Here is a 15,515-nt window from a genome sequence, read left to right on the forward strand (position 1 = left end):
TTGTACTCGGAGGAACGCATCTTCATTCTTAGACAAATTTGCACCTTAGTTAGAGGGAAGCATTGAGGGTCAACTAATACTGGTCACGTTTATTAAGCACTCATAACTGGAAAGGGTGACTAGGCTCTGGTTATCCTGTGACGTACAGTGTAAGTTTAGAAGCACATTAAGTATTTCCGTAAAGTCTGACAAAAATGATTAGAGGTGGGGACTAATTGGAAGCTGATTTCAGGCTCCAATAGTCTGAACGAAGAGGTGTCCTTCCATTCCACACTTCTTTCTGACACACAGAAAACTGAGGAGCATTTGAGCCAAGGGCCTCAGAGTTTACATTTGAATAGCCAGTGACCTAATGCATATGGTAGAAAGGGGTCAGCGGGTGCCAACATATGAAAGAGATACATAAAATTAGCAGTGGAATATGGTCTGGAACCGATTGAAGATATCTCCTGGCAGAGTATATCTAAGTTTGTGCAGGTCTACCATTAGCAGCATTCTGAGCTAATTGTAGCGTGTGAGACAGATTGCGGGGCAAGTCTGGCATAAAGAGTGTATTGGTGATCTAGGAGGGAATACATTGCTGAATGTAGGATTACTGCACAATGAGAAAGTGGGATGAGCAGCAAAACTGCCCTTAATTTGCGTTGCTGAAATAAGCAGTTCTTAAGTATTTAACTGAGCTGAGTGGCCACAGAAATCTCCAAAACACCAGTGAGGTTTTTTTTATCTTCTGAGGGCTGGAACAGTAAATTTAATAAAGGTAGAGGAAAAAACGTGACTGTGGACCCTTTTGTCTTTAAAGGAATGTAAAATACATTTACTACTGTTGAATGTAAGGTAGCTATTGATCCTCTCCATCGTCTGTCCTCGATGACAATCTATGTTTTCACTGTGCAGACTGTTCAAATAATTTAAAGAGAAGGGCCAGGTTAAAGCTGAAGAAGGATGGGGAGACAGGCTATCCCTTGACAAATCTGCATGTTATGAACAAATAATGCTAGAGGAAATGACCTAGATTGGTCCTCTAGGATCTCTTGGAAAGTAAACCGGTAAATCGAGTCCACTACATTGTGGAAGACTATATTATGGTGACAACTACACCATGGGATACTACATCATCAAAGCTAAGTAGTAAAACTAAGTTATATGTAAGTGTTAGTTTAAAAAAAAAAAAAACATTTTTCAAAGATGTAGGGATGACCTAGTATGTATGTTTAAAAAAAAAACAGGAGGGAGATTGCACGCCTAAACGTCACCACTCCTTCCAGAGTTATGAAGAGTAAATCAAAAATGTATTACTAAAATGTTAAAAAGACGAATTAATTTAATTAAAACAGTAAAAGAGGTAGAGTGTTTAGTGTAAAAAAAAAACTAAATACGTTAAATGAATTTAGAATTGGGGTTAAAGTTATGGTTAATAAAAAATGTAGAGAAAATATTTAGTTTATATAAGTGTAAGGAGAACATATATTTAAAATATTTTTCAGGATTCTGATGAATAATTCTAACTTCAGACTCCTTACTTTTAGAACAGCAGTTTTTCACCTGTGTTCTGTGAACCCTTGAGGATCCATGAAGCCTACTCAGGGGATCCGCGACTGTTTAGAATATTAAATAATAATAACAGATTTATAAAATATTTATAGATAAAGAAGCAAAATGTAACATCGTAAATTTTAAAACATTCTGTAAAAGTGAAAGAATTTGGAACCGGAGGCAAAAAATGAATATGGTTTCCTCGGATTCATTTTTTAGAGCAGCGCAGAGCACCAAGGCTTTCTCATGCAGATTTGCACTCCTCTGCTGTGCATTACAGTACAATGGACTGCCAGGCAGCAAGTTCCCAGAGATTCTACATTTCAATTGGGTGGCTGCAGCATGCACGGGCATGTCCTGGAGAGTCCCAGCTCCACGGGAGAATCACCCGGAGGTTATGCCGACCTCCTTAAATTTCAATGGAAAGTGCAACTGATCCATAGCTAGACAGTTGTAATTGCCACTGTGGGTATATATATATATTTATCCAGTAGCAGTCACTGATGGGTGGTTATAGTTAGGACCATGTTTCCATATGAAATTAATTGTTTGGGCTGCTAATAACTTTGGTGCAGTTCAACGAATCCTCACAACATTTTCCAAAACTAGTTTTATCCAACTCAGCTCCTTCCTGGAAAGTTTCAGGGTGATCTTTCAAGCATGGGCCGAGAAAAAGGGAAGGGTTCAAAAATGCGTTTTCCACATGCAGTTTTCCATAGGAAAACTAAACACAGCTGCATCCAAAATGACTGAACAGAATTACACCGAATTTGGCAGAAAGACATTTTAGGACTCAAGGACTCAGTCCCCCGTCCTGAGAATAAATATAAAAAATACATATAGGGGCATACCCTGACCCCCTTGGCCTGGTTGTTGGGGTTCACCTTTGGGGGTAAAAAAATTTTGTATTTTTTTATTTTACAGCAGATCCAGAGAGGGTCAGTGAGTTTGAAATAACATTAAAAAAAGGTAGGCTCCCTCCCTTTTTAAATACCCACCGCCCCCATGTGACTCAGGCAGTTGGTGCATTCTTTGGATTATGGACAAGGGGATGTGCAGCTCCTCTCATTGAGCCGTTTGAAGGCCCCAGTGACCCCATCCGTTTTATGGGGAAGAGGTCATGCGGCCCGAACCCGGAGCCATACAATATACAATATCCCCTGGGTCCCCATCCCCCAGGCCCGATTACTTACAGTGTCCCGGAGGCCCACTCCCCGGGACACTGTTTTCTCCCACCTGGCGGGGGCAGAAAGAAAAGCTGCTCTCAGTTGGGCGGGGGCAGAAAGAAAAGCTGCTCTCAGTTGGGCAGGGGCAAAAGAAAAGCTGCTCTCAGCTGATAGGAAGCATCCTAGTCTAGCCGGCTCCCTCCGGCACCCTGGATGGGTGCTGGATAAGGAGATACCTGGACACAAGAGCACCACAGGTTTTGGGTGCCACGGATGGACTGGAGCATCCACTTCTAAAGAAAAAAGAAAGAAAAAAAAAGTCTGCTCCTTCCACACCCTGGATGAGTGCTGATAAGAGGGGCCCTGGGGCTCCCCCCATTGTCCAAAACATTGCCTACAGATGTTAGGTGCTTAAGGTGGTAGCAGGGCACCCAACCGAAAATAAAGAAAAAAAGAAAAACAACATGGTGAATATGTAATGAACAGAGCCACTCATTTCACATTCACTGCTCCCTCTGGAGGCACTCCATAATGCCCTGCAAAGTGCCCCTAGAAGGGTTGGGGCGCCTCAAAGCAATTTTTCAAATGTTGGGGGGGGGGGCAGGGAGTGCAGCACCCCCCCCCCCCCATGAACATTTAGAACAAATGGCAATAAGTGTCCTCTGTCATTGAATACATGACCCCAGGACAGCTTACCATTATTTTCTAAAGCAGTCCTAGCTGGAGTTGTATGTTCTTCAGCTGGAGTTTTGGAACCCCTTGTAGTCGATTCTATGCCTGCAATTTGAGGTTTGACGAGTGTGAAGAGAAGACTCAACACTTTTATGGTTGTTTGCAATGAAAATGCTTTATTGGGGAGAGGATGTAGCCTAACGGTTAGGGCGGTGGACTTCAAATCTGGTGAACCGGGTTCGAGTCTCAGCAAAGACACTCAACATCCTGTGATTCTGGGCAAATCTCTTAATTTTCCCTTCTCTAACAAAAATGAATGTATTCTCATGTAGCGCAACTGGCGCTCATGTAAAGCGCTCTGATACCTGATTTCGGGTCAAGTTTGCGATATATAAAACTTCGAGAATTGTATTTAAAAAAAAATATTTTTGTGTCAGTAATTATTATTGATCGTAGCCATGCACATGGGAATACACTACATTTTAGTTATTCATAAATGATTATGGTGATTGTTTGACAAAGCAAATAGCTCTGCTTTATATACGTTAGTGTGCTTAACCACTGATAAAGCCAATAGGCCTGCCTTTTCTATTTTGAACTTTTCACTCTTTGATTAAACTAGGAGGATGCCTTACTTAAAATTACAGCCTTTATATTGTTACTTTATGGTAAAAAAAATACTTCAGAGTTTCATTTTTTTTTTTTTTTAATGGTTAAAGGGACTTTATAGTTAGGTCAAAATGTCAGTTAAAGATAAACATTTTAAACTAAAAAAAAACAATGAAATTCATCAGTTTAGTTATCTTCATCAACTAGAACTTGTGCACTAAACTAACTAGAACTCACGCTCTTGCCAAGCATTGCCTGTACCCTCACATATTACATCATTCATCACATGTTCAATCACTGCTTTGTAAACATCCCTAATGGCATCTAAAATGCCATGATTAATAACAACATGGTACATGGCGAGAGCGCCAGTTATGGTTATAGTTACTGTAGGACACAAGTTCTGGTTACTTGTTAGCTCACATTTTGATCTAAATATAAAGTCGCTTTAGCCTTTGTTTTTTTATATATACATATACATACACACACACATTTAGTGCATTAGCAGTAAAGGTCTATCAAGGATTTATCTACCATTGAATAAAATAGAGGGATTGGGAAGAAACCTACCAAAACAAAAATAAAAAGTAATCATTTAAAAAAGGGGGGGTAGGGGGATTCGAGGTTCCAACCCTAAAAATAATAATGGGTATTGATTTAAAAATACATAAAAAGTGTTTGTTGGGCTTTAACCCAACCCTGAAAGAAAAAAATGTAATTATATATAATATTTTGAAAAAACAAATGTTAAAGGGACATTATAGCTGGATGTTGAACTAATATAAAAGCTTGCATTTAGAAATTTAAAAACCCCCTTCCGAAATTAATCATTTGTAGTTTGTTAAACATTGTTGTTTAGTAAATGACATCATGGATGGCATCACTGATATACTTACCTGCGATGTAATGACCTTGAACCTGCTGGTTGTGTTACTGGAACATAAATAAAGTCTCTACTTTTTTACCAATCTCTGAAAAAAATGGCTTTTTAACAGAATATTTCCTGTGTTCCAACAATATGTGTGTCCAGTTATTCGTGAAGGATAACTGCAGATTTCGGTTTTAGAAATGATTGATAAATCAAGTAAGGTTAAAGCAGCTTGTCTTTCCCCATCCCGGAGGTTGAACGGTTGTCTCAGCACTTTTGTTGATTGAAAACTTGATTGAAGATCCCAACAGTAGTCCCTATAGAGTTAATGCTGTAGCTGATAATACCCTGTACTTCTAAGATATTGCCCAAATGCAGCAGACTAGCTGTTGCCTTAATTTGTGGGTGAGGAGTTGAGAGTATCCCAAATTACAGGCCAGGACATGGATTTATTTTTTCACAAGGGTACAGAAGGGGTGTCCAGCTCCTGGAAATACATACAAATAGATAGTATTCAAAGTGATCTACACTGGTTGATGTATATGGGGAACATCTATTAGACCTACTAATGAATCGAGATCCAATTGAAGTGTGTGATATGTCTTTACTTCTACAGTGTCACATTAAGCATTGTTTGGCCCCAGGTAGTGATTTCAAATATTGTGAAATAAGTGTTGGCAAAGACAAAGTCATATTACATAATCCTCTCTTGAATTGTAAAATAAAAGAAGTTCTGATTATTAAATCTAGCCATTTGCACAAGATACTGGTATTTGTAATTTAAGAGCCTCCTGATAGATACCAATAGAGAGGTGCACCCCATGAGCGTCCAAAGAGATTTTCAATTGATTGTTGAGTAAGACAACACTCTACACTAATACGCTAATACAGAAAGAAAGTGTTTCTTTTCTGTAGATTAGAAACCATGCTAACAGAGGCGTTCATAATTAGTTTCATAAGAAGGTTTAAATATAGCATAAGTAGCAAATTAAGATTACCAATTTCCAAAGTTGATTGGCACACACATACTTGAAGGGAAACCTGCATGAAATAGTTCATACAATCATTGATAATAACAGAATTGCTAGATTTCTATCCAAAACTATAATTGAACGGCCCTTTTAATTATCTTCACCCAAAGGCTGGTCCTAGTTTTGCTGAAATTAAATAGAGACAACCAGATGTGATTGCACATATGAATAAATGCTGACCTGCAGGACCTAAAGCCACTCTTTCTCTAATTGGTTTTAATGATACCATTGATATGAATAGCTTTGTAACTCAGTGGCTTACAACACCATTGTCTCTGCAGACATTGAGGGAAAACCCTAGATAAAAGTTTGTGGCCTGAGCAAGCAAAAATGGAGATGGACACTTAAGTAACTGGGTAGGGAACACTCTAAAATTGCATGTCAAATACATTTCTGGTTTATTTTGTGTATGAAACATCCCTATGCTGACCACGCTAAGTAATTTCCTTCAGGAAAAATTTACTATGTACTTTTCTCTCTAGATGTTCAGTTAAGAGCAAATATTGTATAGGCTTGAATACATTTGCCAAACTAACGTCAGTGTGTGTTTATCATGTGGTGAATACTGGTGCATACCATTAACCTCACATGATTTCCACCCTATAGCACTTTTTGTTTCTGCTGTTTGTCCCATCGGGGGCTTTTATTTGTAAGATTAAAAGTGCTATTTAATTTTTTTACATCAAATCAAAGAAAAGCATTTATCCCAAGAAGATCTTTATTGTAACGTAAGATCAAAATTCATACGAGCATTGTGAATATATCGGTATTCCTTCTTCAGGAAAAGGATTCATTTGTTGTACATGGTTATTACAACTTACTTCTAAAAATACATCTGTGTAGAAGTAAAAACAAATGGTAATAAACCTTAAAATGTATGTCAGTGTTAAATGAATTATTATGCTTATTTTCTTAATTTTGTCTAATCTTTTCTGAAAACAGGTAATCAGATTTTATCCCTTGGCACAATCCCAAAAGATCAAATTTATCCACTGAAACTCAAGGGCATTTCCATCTGCTACTGTGCCCTCAAAGCAGCCTTATCTGGAAATTATGTCAGCTTTGGTGTTTTTAAGCTCTATGGGGACAACCACTTTGACAATGTACTACAGGCCTTCGTCAAAATGCTGCTGTCTGTATCTCATTGTGACATTCTAGTAAGTTGTTCATCTTGTGATCTTTTATTTTGAGAAAGTATTAGACGCTATTAGAAACGTAATACTGGTTTTACAGTGCTGCATATTTAGCCATTCAGTGATACATTTTCGGGTTTTGAAGATATTTAAGGGTATAAAGTTCAAAGTACACTTTTTAAAGATTTTGCTGTCCGTCAGTATGGTAAGTCTTATATGACACTGTTACATTATGCACTTTTGTAATTTAAGGGAACTGTTACTTTCATATGTGGCTATATTGTTGAAGCCAGGGAAAATACCTGTCAGCAATAGTATATAAGAACTTCTAGCCAGGTTTTGTGCTAAACTGACATTTCCACTGTGTTGTGAAAATATGATCATTGCTTTTGGCCAAATTAGGTTTACTAACTTCAAATGCTGAGCATAAAATAAAATAACAAAAAAAGAATTTGTAGAACTGTATTGTCCCCATTAATTTGTTAGTAACTGAAATGTTATATATGGGTTCTACAGGCATCCACTGTTCAGAAAAGTATTTACAAAATGTACAGTGTTCAACTGCCAACCTCCTTTTAGCTGACGGGAAAAAAAGAAAACTAAACTAAACCTGAGACCATTATTAACTTAAAGTGACAACTAAGAAAAATTAACATATCGCTAATAAACTCTGCATGTAGTTCTAAATAAACATATGTTTTGCTAATATGCACTGTACTTTTTTATTTGTATGTTTAAACATTGTCCATTTGTTTGATATATATACCCCCACATGCTATGCTTATCAGATTTTTTTGCTTCAGATTCTGTTCACATACGGACAATACACAGTTGTTTCTGAAAATGGATGCATTCAACATAGGAAGCTTCCACAACTCCTTGTTCTCCATTACCACCTCGATGGCCAAAAGCTAAATCATACATGATCTAAGCCGTAGTGTTCTGTGGCTGGCTACCATGTATATGATCTAAAAATGGTGGCCTGAATCTTTAGAAGTACCACTGTGGGCTGTAGTCACAGCCCACAAACTAGTGTGTATGTTGATACATCTTTCACACTGGGTCCACAAGTTAACGGAGTGGCATCAATCTTTTTCTAAAGATTGATATCCTTGAAAACGTTTATTCCCTTCTTCTGCTGGCAGTTATTGCAGACAATAATTTCTTGCAGTCTGGAATACAGCAATGTCATGTATCTTGCGATGTCTAAAATTCTAATTGCCTGCATGCAAATGATCCTGGATATGACATCAAGGCATATCTTGGGACTTACTAAGAGGACATATATATCTACTCTTCTCAGGTCCTTACATTGCCCTCCAATGTCTAAAATAATAATTTTCAAGATCCTATGCTTTTGCCGTAAAGCAATTGTTTTTGCACATCCTGCATTTTCACCTCATGCCTTCACCCTTATAAGCCTAGAAAAACGTTATCATCTACTCAACATTTTTGTCAAAGTATTGTCACTCAGAAACTGTGGCAGAATTATTTTCTTATTCTCTGCTTAAAGTGTGGAATAATCTGTAATTTGCTTTGAGAATTGTATCTCGTCCAGTGAGCTTCTGTAAGCTACTGACAACATGGCTATTTTCTGAGTCTTAGTCATTTTACTGAAGCGCCAGAACATCCATATTGGGTAGCAGTGTGGTAATCAACTAGTGAATCTAAAGGAGCAGTCCAACCGGATAGCTGGGCAGCATCTCCTCCTAGCCCTTTATCCTTCACTGATCCTTTTAGGGTTAGGCCAAAGCGGTGTGACATACGGATTGTTCTCTGTTTACAGTAGAACTGATTAGCTAAAACAGTGGATTGTAAAGCTACTTAGAGGAATTCCGGCAAGCAAATAACAGCTCGAGTATTTTTATCCATTACATTTTTCTAATCTTAAGGGGTCTTCCTAGAAAAAAAGGCGTGCTCAAGTGTGGTTACCACCCTGCCTCAAGCTTTTCTTGCTGAGCAGGTCCAATAAGGCCAAACATGTCTTGAGTTGCTAACATTCTTTTACAGAGAGGGCATGGACTAGCAGTTAGTGGTAAGCTGGTTGTTTTGGGTGGGGAAAGGCTGGCTTGCATATTTTTGGTCCCTTTCTGCAGTGGCATAGCCATGCTCACGGACAGCCAACCCCATGCCGTGCATGGCCGAAGGCGTGGGGTTGGTCGCAAACATGACTGCACTGTGGTTTAACAGATGACGACTTCCTTTTCTTACCTCTGCTACTACATGTCTTTAACAATTTTCATTGTGACATTTTGAGTGAACTGGTTGCCATGTTGGCGAAGCAGTTGGAGAAAGGATGCTGAATCAGACACACCATGCTCTCCCCTCAACATCTTTCTCAGCTTATAAACAATTATCCATGGGCTACGAAAGAGGGGTTTCTTTTTAACCCAAAACACCTTAAATATGTTCCTGGTTGATAAGTCCTGAGTGTAGTGGCTGGTCATTGCTAGGGTGCTATATACAGTGTGGAGAAGGTTAGTAATGTCTACACGGCCCTAAGGTTGCATAGCCTACTCTGTATGTGTAGGGGCATTTGAAAGTACTGTTGTGTATAAGGTGCTGTCTGGTTGTGTTTCATGGGTGTGGGATGGGTGTGAAATGCATCCTTAGTGTGGATGATGGGTGGAGCTTAATTTGAGAAGAGGATTTTATATGGGTTGGGGTGGTAAATGCTGATTTTTGGGGGTACTAAGTGTATATGCTGTCCTCAGTGTGTAGAGGTGCATCCTAAGTGGTATTTTTGTAAGGAAATTTTGGACTGTTGCCGATTGTGCTTTAATTATTGGATATGTTTAGTGTACCAAACTATTGTTTTTTGTTCCCTTTTATTAAACGATTATTGTGTTCCTTTACACATAACATACATAGTGCAACTGAATTGGGGTCAAGCAACAATCCAGCACGGATGATAACAAACATCCCAGATCGCACCACTACTCTTAAGACATAGCACCGTAAGCTATTGTGATTGTCTGTATTTGGGGATGGTGTGGTTTAGAGTGCATATGTGGCGTATGCACTACTTAGGGTGGTCTTAGGAAGCATGTTTACCTCTTTAGGTAAAGTGACATTTATTTTTGCCTTATTCTACAAGTAACTAAGGAGGCCAAAGGAATGGGTCAGCTGCCTAGCATCATCTGCAGCAGAATATCCGGTAGGAAAGACAGACATGTCAACTCACATGTCCCACCGTATGTCACAGGATTTCTGCTCCATTCACATGGTCACTTGGTGAGGAGCCGGAATCACACGGTGGTAGAAAAAACGAGCTGAAAACCACTGTAATTAGTGAATTTTCTGCTCGTCTTTGGAGGCATTAAACAGCCGATGACCATTAAGAGGTGTGAAAAGATCCCAGGACATTGGCGAGAGCCTCAATGACCCTTTGTTTTTATTTTTTAGGAGGGGATTGGAGAGCTTGGTGAGGGACATAGTACCTCTTAGGTAGCTCTCGGCACAAGGCCCTGCCCCCTCCTCTCAAGTACTTTTTTTTTTTTTTAGAGATAATGTTGGTTCTGTCGGAAAAGGAATTGCTTTCTTAGTAATTTAATACAGAACAATTAATACAAAAAATATAAAACGTATTCCAATAATTGTAGCAATCACAATTGAAAAAGAAAAAAGAAAGAAACAAGGAACACACAGAACCAACATTATCTCTAAAAATTCATACCCAGGTTCTGAGGGGCACAGGGCCACCCCATTATACCAGACGCACCCTCCTTACAAGTGCCATTAATTTGTAAGTTGGCAGGTATGGAAAGGGTACAGCATAGATAGGATTATATGTTCAGAGTGGGACTTATTCACAAAGGTAGATCTACTACTACACCAACTGGTAACTTCACACTTTTTGATTGCACTTTTTCCAAGTATAAAGTTACTCCTAAGAGTCGACGTAAATGTCTCCACTCCCTGATGGACCCTCCTACAGCAGGATATACAAGTGTAGAGTTGCTACACATAACTTTTCACTCGTAGGTTGAGGCTTCTGCCATCGTGGTGGTGATCTTTCTATAGAAAAGCATAGGGAAAGGGTTTGTTAATCTTTAAAAAAATATTACAGATATTTTATTATAAAATATTTATGTTCAATAATTGCATATATTTATTTTATTCCTAGAATTAAGGAAAATAAAATGGTATAGCACATTAAATTACATGGTTAAATAATATCTCTTAAAGAATACTTTTAAAAAATTCCACTTGTGGTAACACTTTTATTTTTATTTCAAATTTATTAAAATAATTAAGTTAAAGTTATTTATAGAATTAATTTTAATTATTTGTATGGGAAGTTTAAAAGTTTCATTACATTTTAATACTAAAAAGTGTATATACATATATATATTCAGAATGTTAGATTTATTTCCCATAACTGCCTACAGGTTGTTATTGTAAACCCATGCCTTTATTGTTTTGTATGGCAATGTGTTGCAGTACTTGTGGGTGGCCATGTGGAGTCCTGGATTTACTTCAAGGCTAAGCTGAAGTACATTCATCACAGTTTTGGAGCCCTTTTTGGCTGTAGTAACTTTAGAAGTGTTGTTTGTTAATAGCATTTACCATATCCTCCCTAAACACCACCTTTTCCCTCCCTAAGCTCCACCCATTTAAGTGTAGGTATTCTCCATTTTCTAGCCACTCCATCACGTCCTCTCCCCCATTTACTTAGGTGTTCTTTACCAACAAAAGATAGGATTGGCAGATGTCTTCGCACATAGGTTAGTGAATAGTATTTTGTAGTACATTAGTAGTACTATGGTAGTACTACTTAAACAAACACCAGCATTTGTAGAGCGTACAGCTACCTCAGGCGAGGTGTCCCAGCGCTGGGGGCCGTCGGGAAGCTTAAGCAAGCTATTGCCCAGAGTCACAAGGTGCTGGGCTAACCTGCTGCCGGGGATCGAACCGTGAGCCCCCGTGTTTCAGAGTCAGCTGCCCTGGCCGCTGCACCACACCTCTTCCTTGACGTACTACAAAATGGAGTTTGTGAATAGACCCTACTGTGTCTAGTTCTACGTATATAGGCTAGTGTCATTCCATGAGGCTTTTCTAGAAAACAAAATCGTAGTTGGCTTAAATCTTGCCTTTTAATTAACCCGTCTGACTTAAAATTCCTTGACAGCAGCCTTTCCACTCAGAGACTGCTTTTTACAATGCTCATTAGATGATTTGAGATAAAGAGGTTCATGCTGTTGTGCATATACTGAGATGTGGAAGGGCATAAGCAGTACTTAGTTTGTAAAAGAATGAGTGCCGGTGTTCAAAGTTCTGCTGCAAAGTTTGATGCAGTGGTATGAAATGTCAGTGTGCCAAAATATCAAGGCTGCATTGTCTTGAATCCACTGTGTGTCTCCTTAATCCACCACCACTCATTTCTTGTTTCCTAACTCACTATTGCAAGTTCATGCTTGGTCCCTTTGTGATGGTTTTCCAACTTACTCTTCCTTCTTCTTGCCCATTTGTGCGGTTGTCCCTCTCTTGCTGTCAGGGAAAGTCGAATGGGGAAAAATAAGTGCCGGTGTGTCACACTGCCAACCACTGACTCAAATTAAGCACTGGACATAGGGCTGATCATGCTCCCTTAGATAACTTTTTATTTGTAACTCTAAAAATAGTTTTCAGTTCTGGCCTCAAAGTGCTAGTTTTCCTTGCAACTTACAAGTAGAAATCATCTACGTCAATTTCTGTATTTTGGTATTGTCGGCTCTATTATTTTGACCATTAAGAACTGCAGGTGCTACTCAACTCTGTTAATATGTTCTTAATCTCTTTTTCTTGAATAGCAATATCGGAAACTGAGCCAGTCTTACTATCCTCTCTTGGAATGTCTCACCCAGGACCATATGAGCTTTATTACTAGTTTGGAACCCCACGTCCTAATATATATTTTTACATCCATATCAGAAGGGCTTACTGCCCTAGGTAAGTGAATTCCCACTACTTGAGAAATTGTATATCAAATTTTGAACAGCATGTCATTCCTTACATACATTCCATAAATGCATGCGTAAATAGAGAGGGCATCTCATTTCTTTTGAAAAACGTCTTTGTGATTTGGATATCAAACAATGATGTGACACATGCATATTATCTTATGGGTTTTCTCGCATTGTACAGCTCAAATGCAGATTCCATCACAGTTTGATTTTCAGGTTTTTTGTGACAATATATTGGTACCCTTGCATTCAATACCCCATTGCCTTTAGTAAGACAGAAGATCTTGCGAACATTTGCAAACCATACTTTTTTATCTCTTTCAGAAATTGAATGGCATTTGCAAGCACGCCCACCACACCTCACCTGTCCTCCCCACCTCACCTGCCGTCCCCCTAACATGCATGCAATTAACTTCCCAAAACATTGTTGCTTTCCATTGAAAATCATCGTACTAAGCAGTGACTACAAAACAATTACATCTGCCTGGAAGATGGCTTAGAAGCTCTCTGTTCCTTCCTATTGGATCCTGATTACATATGCTTTGAAATACTTTTTTTTTTTTGTGAAAATATTTTATTGAGGTTTTCCAACCGTCGAACCAATAAACCAATGTTGCTTACAATAGTATCCTATATAAGACCCAGTCATCAATACACAGATCAGGAGAAACCAGATCGTCAACATTTGCTACCCTAACTCCCCCCCTACCACCCTCTCTACCCCCTCCCCCCCTCTGTCAGCGTGCCCGCCTCCAACCCCTGTAAATTGAGACATTAAGCACCCCGAGGTCCGACACAGCCCAGCTCTAAGCAACGGAAAAGACATCAGGAATAATCTCAAAGGACCTGAGACTCCATGTCCCCCGCCATATACTCTTCATGCTCCCGCCCTGACCACCCACGTGCACCTCAATACTTTGTGCAGACACAGACCCCTCCCAACTACGCTGAAGGGGCCTCATTCGATGCAGTCTTCCCCGCGGTCCCAGAGGGCCCCGCCCCGGGTCCCAGACCCCGGCCAACGTCTACAGGATCCCCGTCCTCCTCATCCAACTGCTCCAAAGCGCGAAGCCCCTCCACTAGCGCTCCCCATGCCCTAGCCGCATCCAGCGCCTTATCATTAGCCGCCCGCTGGGCCAGCTGCAGCCGAAGCGATATGCTTTGAAATACTTGTGCACACTAAAGAAAGGAAGAGACATTCACCAGCATGTGGAATGGTCTTTGTGCTCTTTCTAGGAACTGAAGAGGTACTTATATTGGCAAATTAAGGAGAGCGTAGTCATTCTGTTCTTTTTATGCACAGCTGGGGAGATGACACATTTCTACACAGTCTGGTAATTTCATTGACCACTAAATTGGTTTCTTGTGGTAGAGCTAGCTCACATTTATGCTGTTTAAACTATGACAAACCCTTTAGGGTGTGGTTCACAAAAGGTATTTTGAGGTATGTAAAGTAGAACTCCAGTAGTACTACCTCAGGCCTACAAAATGAAGTTCACAAATCTATGGCCAGAGAGCCCTACATCTATATTTTCTATACATAGATCTAGTCTCTAGTGATGGAGAGCTCTGCATGTTTTATTAGTTAATGTGGGAGGGATATGGGGGAGAGCTGGAAATAATAACTACAAAATGGGTGTGATGAAGGAAAACACTTAAGGATGGTATTAAGGTGGGACATGCTAATACAAAGACCTAAAAGTTTGACAATTGCTAGTCACCAAATACACTTCTTGTTCAAATGCAGTCCTAATAGTGATAAAACAGCTTAACAAGCACCACACATGGCCAACCACTTGTACTGCAACACAATTCCATTGAAAGCAATGGAGGTGGACCGCCCCATTGGAAATAATGTAAAATAAATTAAATTAATTCTAAATTTAAAAAAATTGTATTATTAAAATAAAAAACCTAAGTATAATTAATATTACGTTTTCTTATGTTGTATTTCAAATGAATTAAATGTTTTACCTAGTTTAAAAAGTCTGAACATTATTAAAATTCATTATGAAAATAACTGAACCACCAGACTGAGGGAACTGTGGCCCAGGTTGGTATCAGTTGGGTTTCAATAGAGATAATATTCTATTGGCAATCATTGTAGTAGATAGGAGGACGACCACGAAAACTCAAGTTCTACTTCTCCCGCATGACGCAGAGAAGGCCATTGAGCACGTAAATTGGATTTCTTAAAAAAAAAACTAGAACAACCCTGGGCCCCCAAATGAAGTATTTTATTCTGGTGAACTGTGCAAGGCCATCTACTAGACTCCGGAAACACTAACGCCTTTCAGACCCTATAGGTTTGTCCTGAGGACTCGACAGGGGTATCCCCTCTCACCAACAATATTTGCTGTGATATTGGAACCTCTGTTCCAGCACATTCAGCGATCAGTGTGCCAATGATTATTTTTAATATGACCCAAGGATCTATACCAAATCACACAGCTCATGCACTGGGCTAAACAGCCTGAGGTGAAGGCACTGGGAGCGAGAGAGACTACAGGGGTGAAGGATATGTTTTCAGATAGGGACACCAATAAAGCGCTCTC

The 15,515-nt window shown here is 39.3% G+C and overlaps 1 protein-coding gene across 1 annotated transcript in view; it reads left to right on the forward strand.

The window, feature by feature from the left end:
* The window catches only part of RANBP17 (RAN binding protein 17), a 1,191,453-nt gene that overhangs the window by 898,703 nt on the left and 277,235 nt on the right, over positions 1 to 15,515 (forward strand). Inside the window, exons 23-24 of the mRNA XM_085617873.1 lie at positions 6,825 to 7,039; positions 12,808 to 12,946. Coding sequence (XP_085473999.1) covers positions 6,825 to 7,039; positions 12,808 to 12,946 — 354 coding nt within the window. The remainder of the gene's footprint in view (positions 1 to 6,824; positions 7,040 to 12,807; positions 12,947 to 15,515) is intronic.

This window comes from Triturus cristatus, chromosome 7 (genome assembly GCF_964204655.1).
Source record: "Triturus cristatus chromosome 7, aTriCri1.1, whole genome shotgun sequence".
NCBI lineage: Eukaryota > Metazoa > Chordata > Amphibia > Caudata > Salamandridae > Triturus > Triturus cristatus.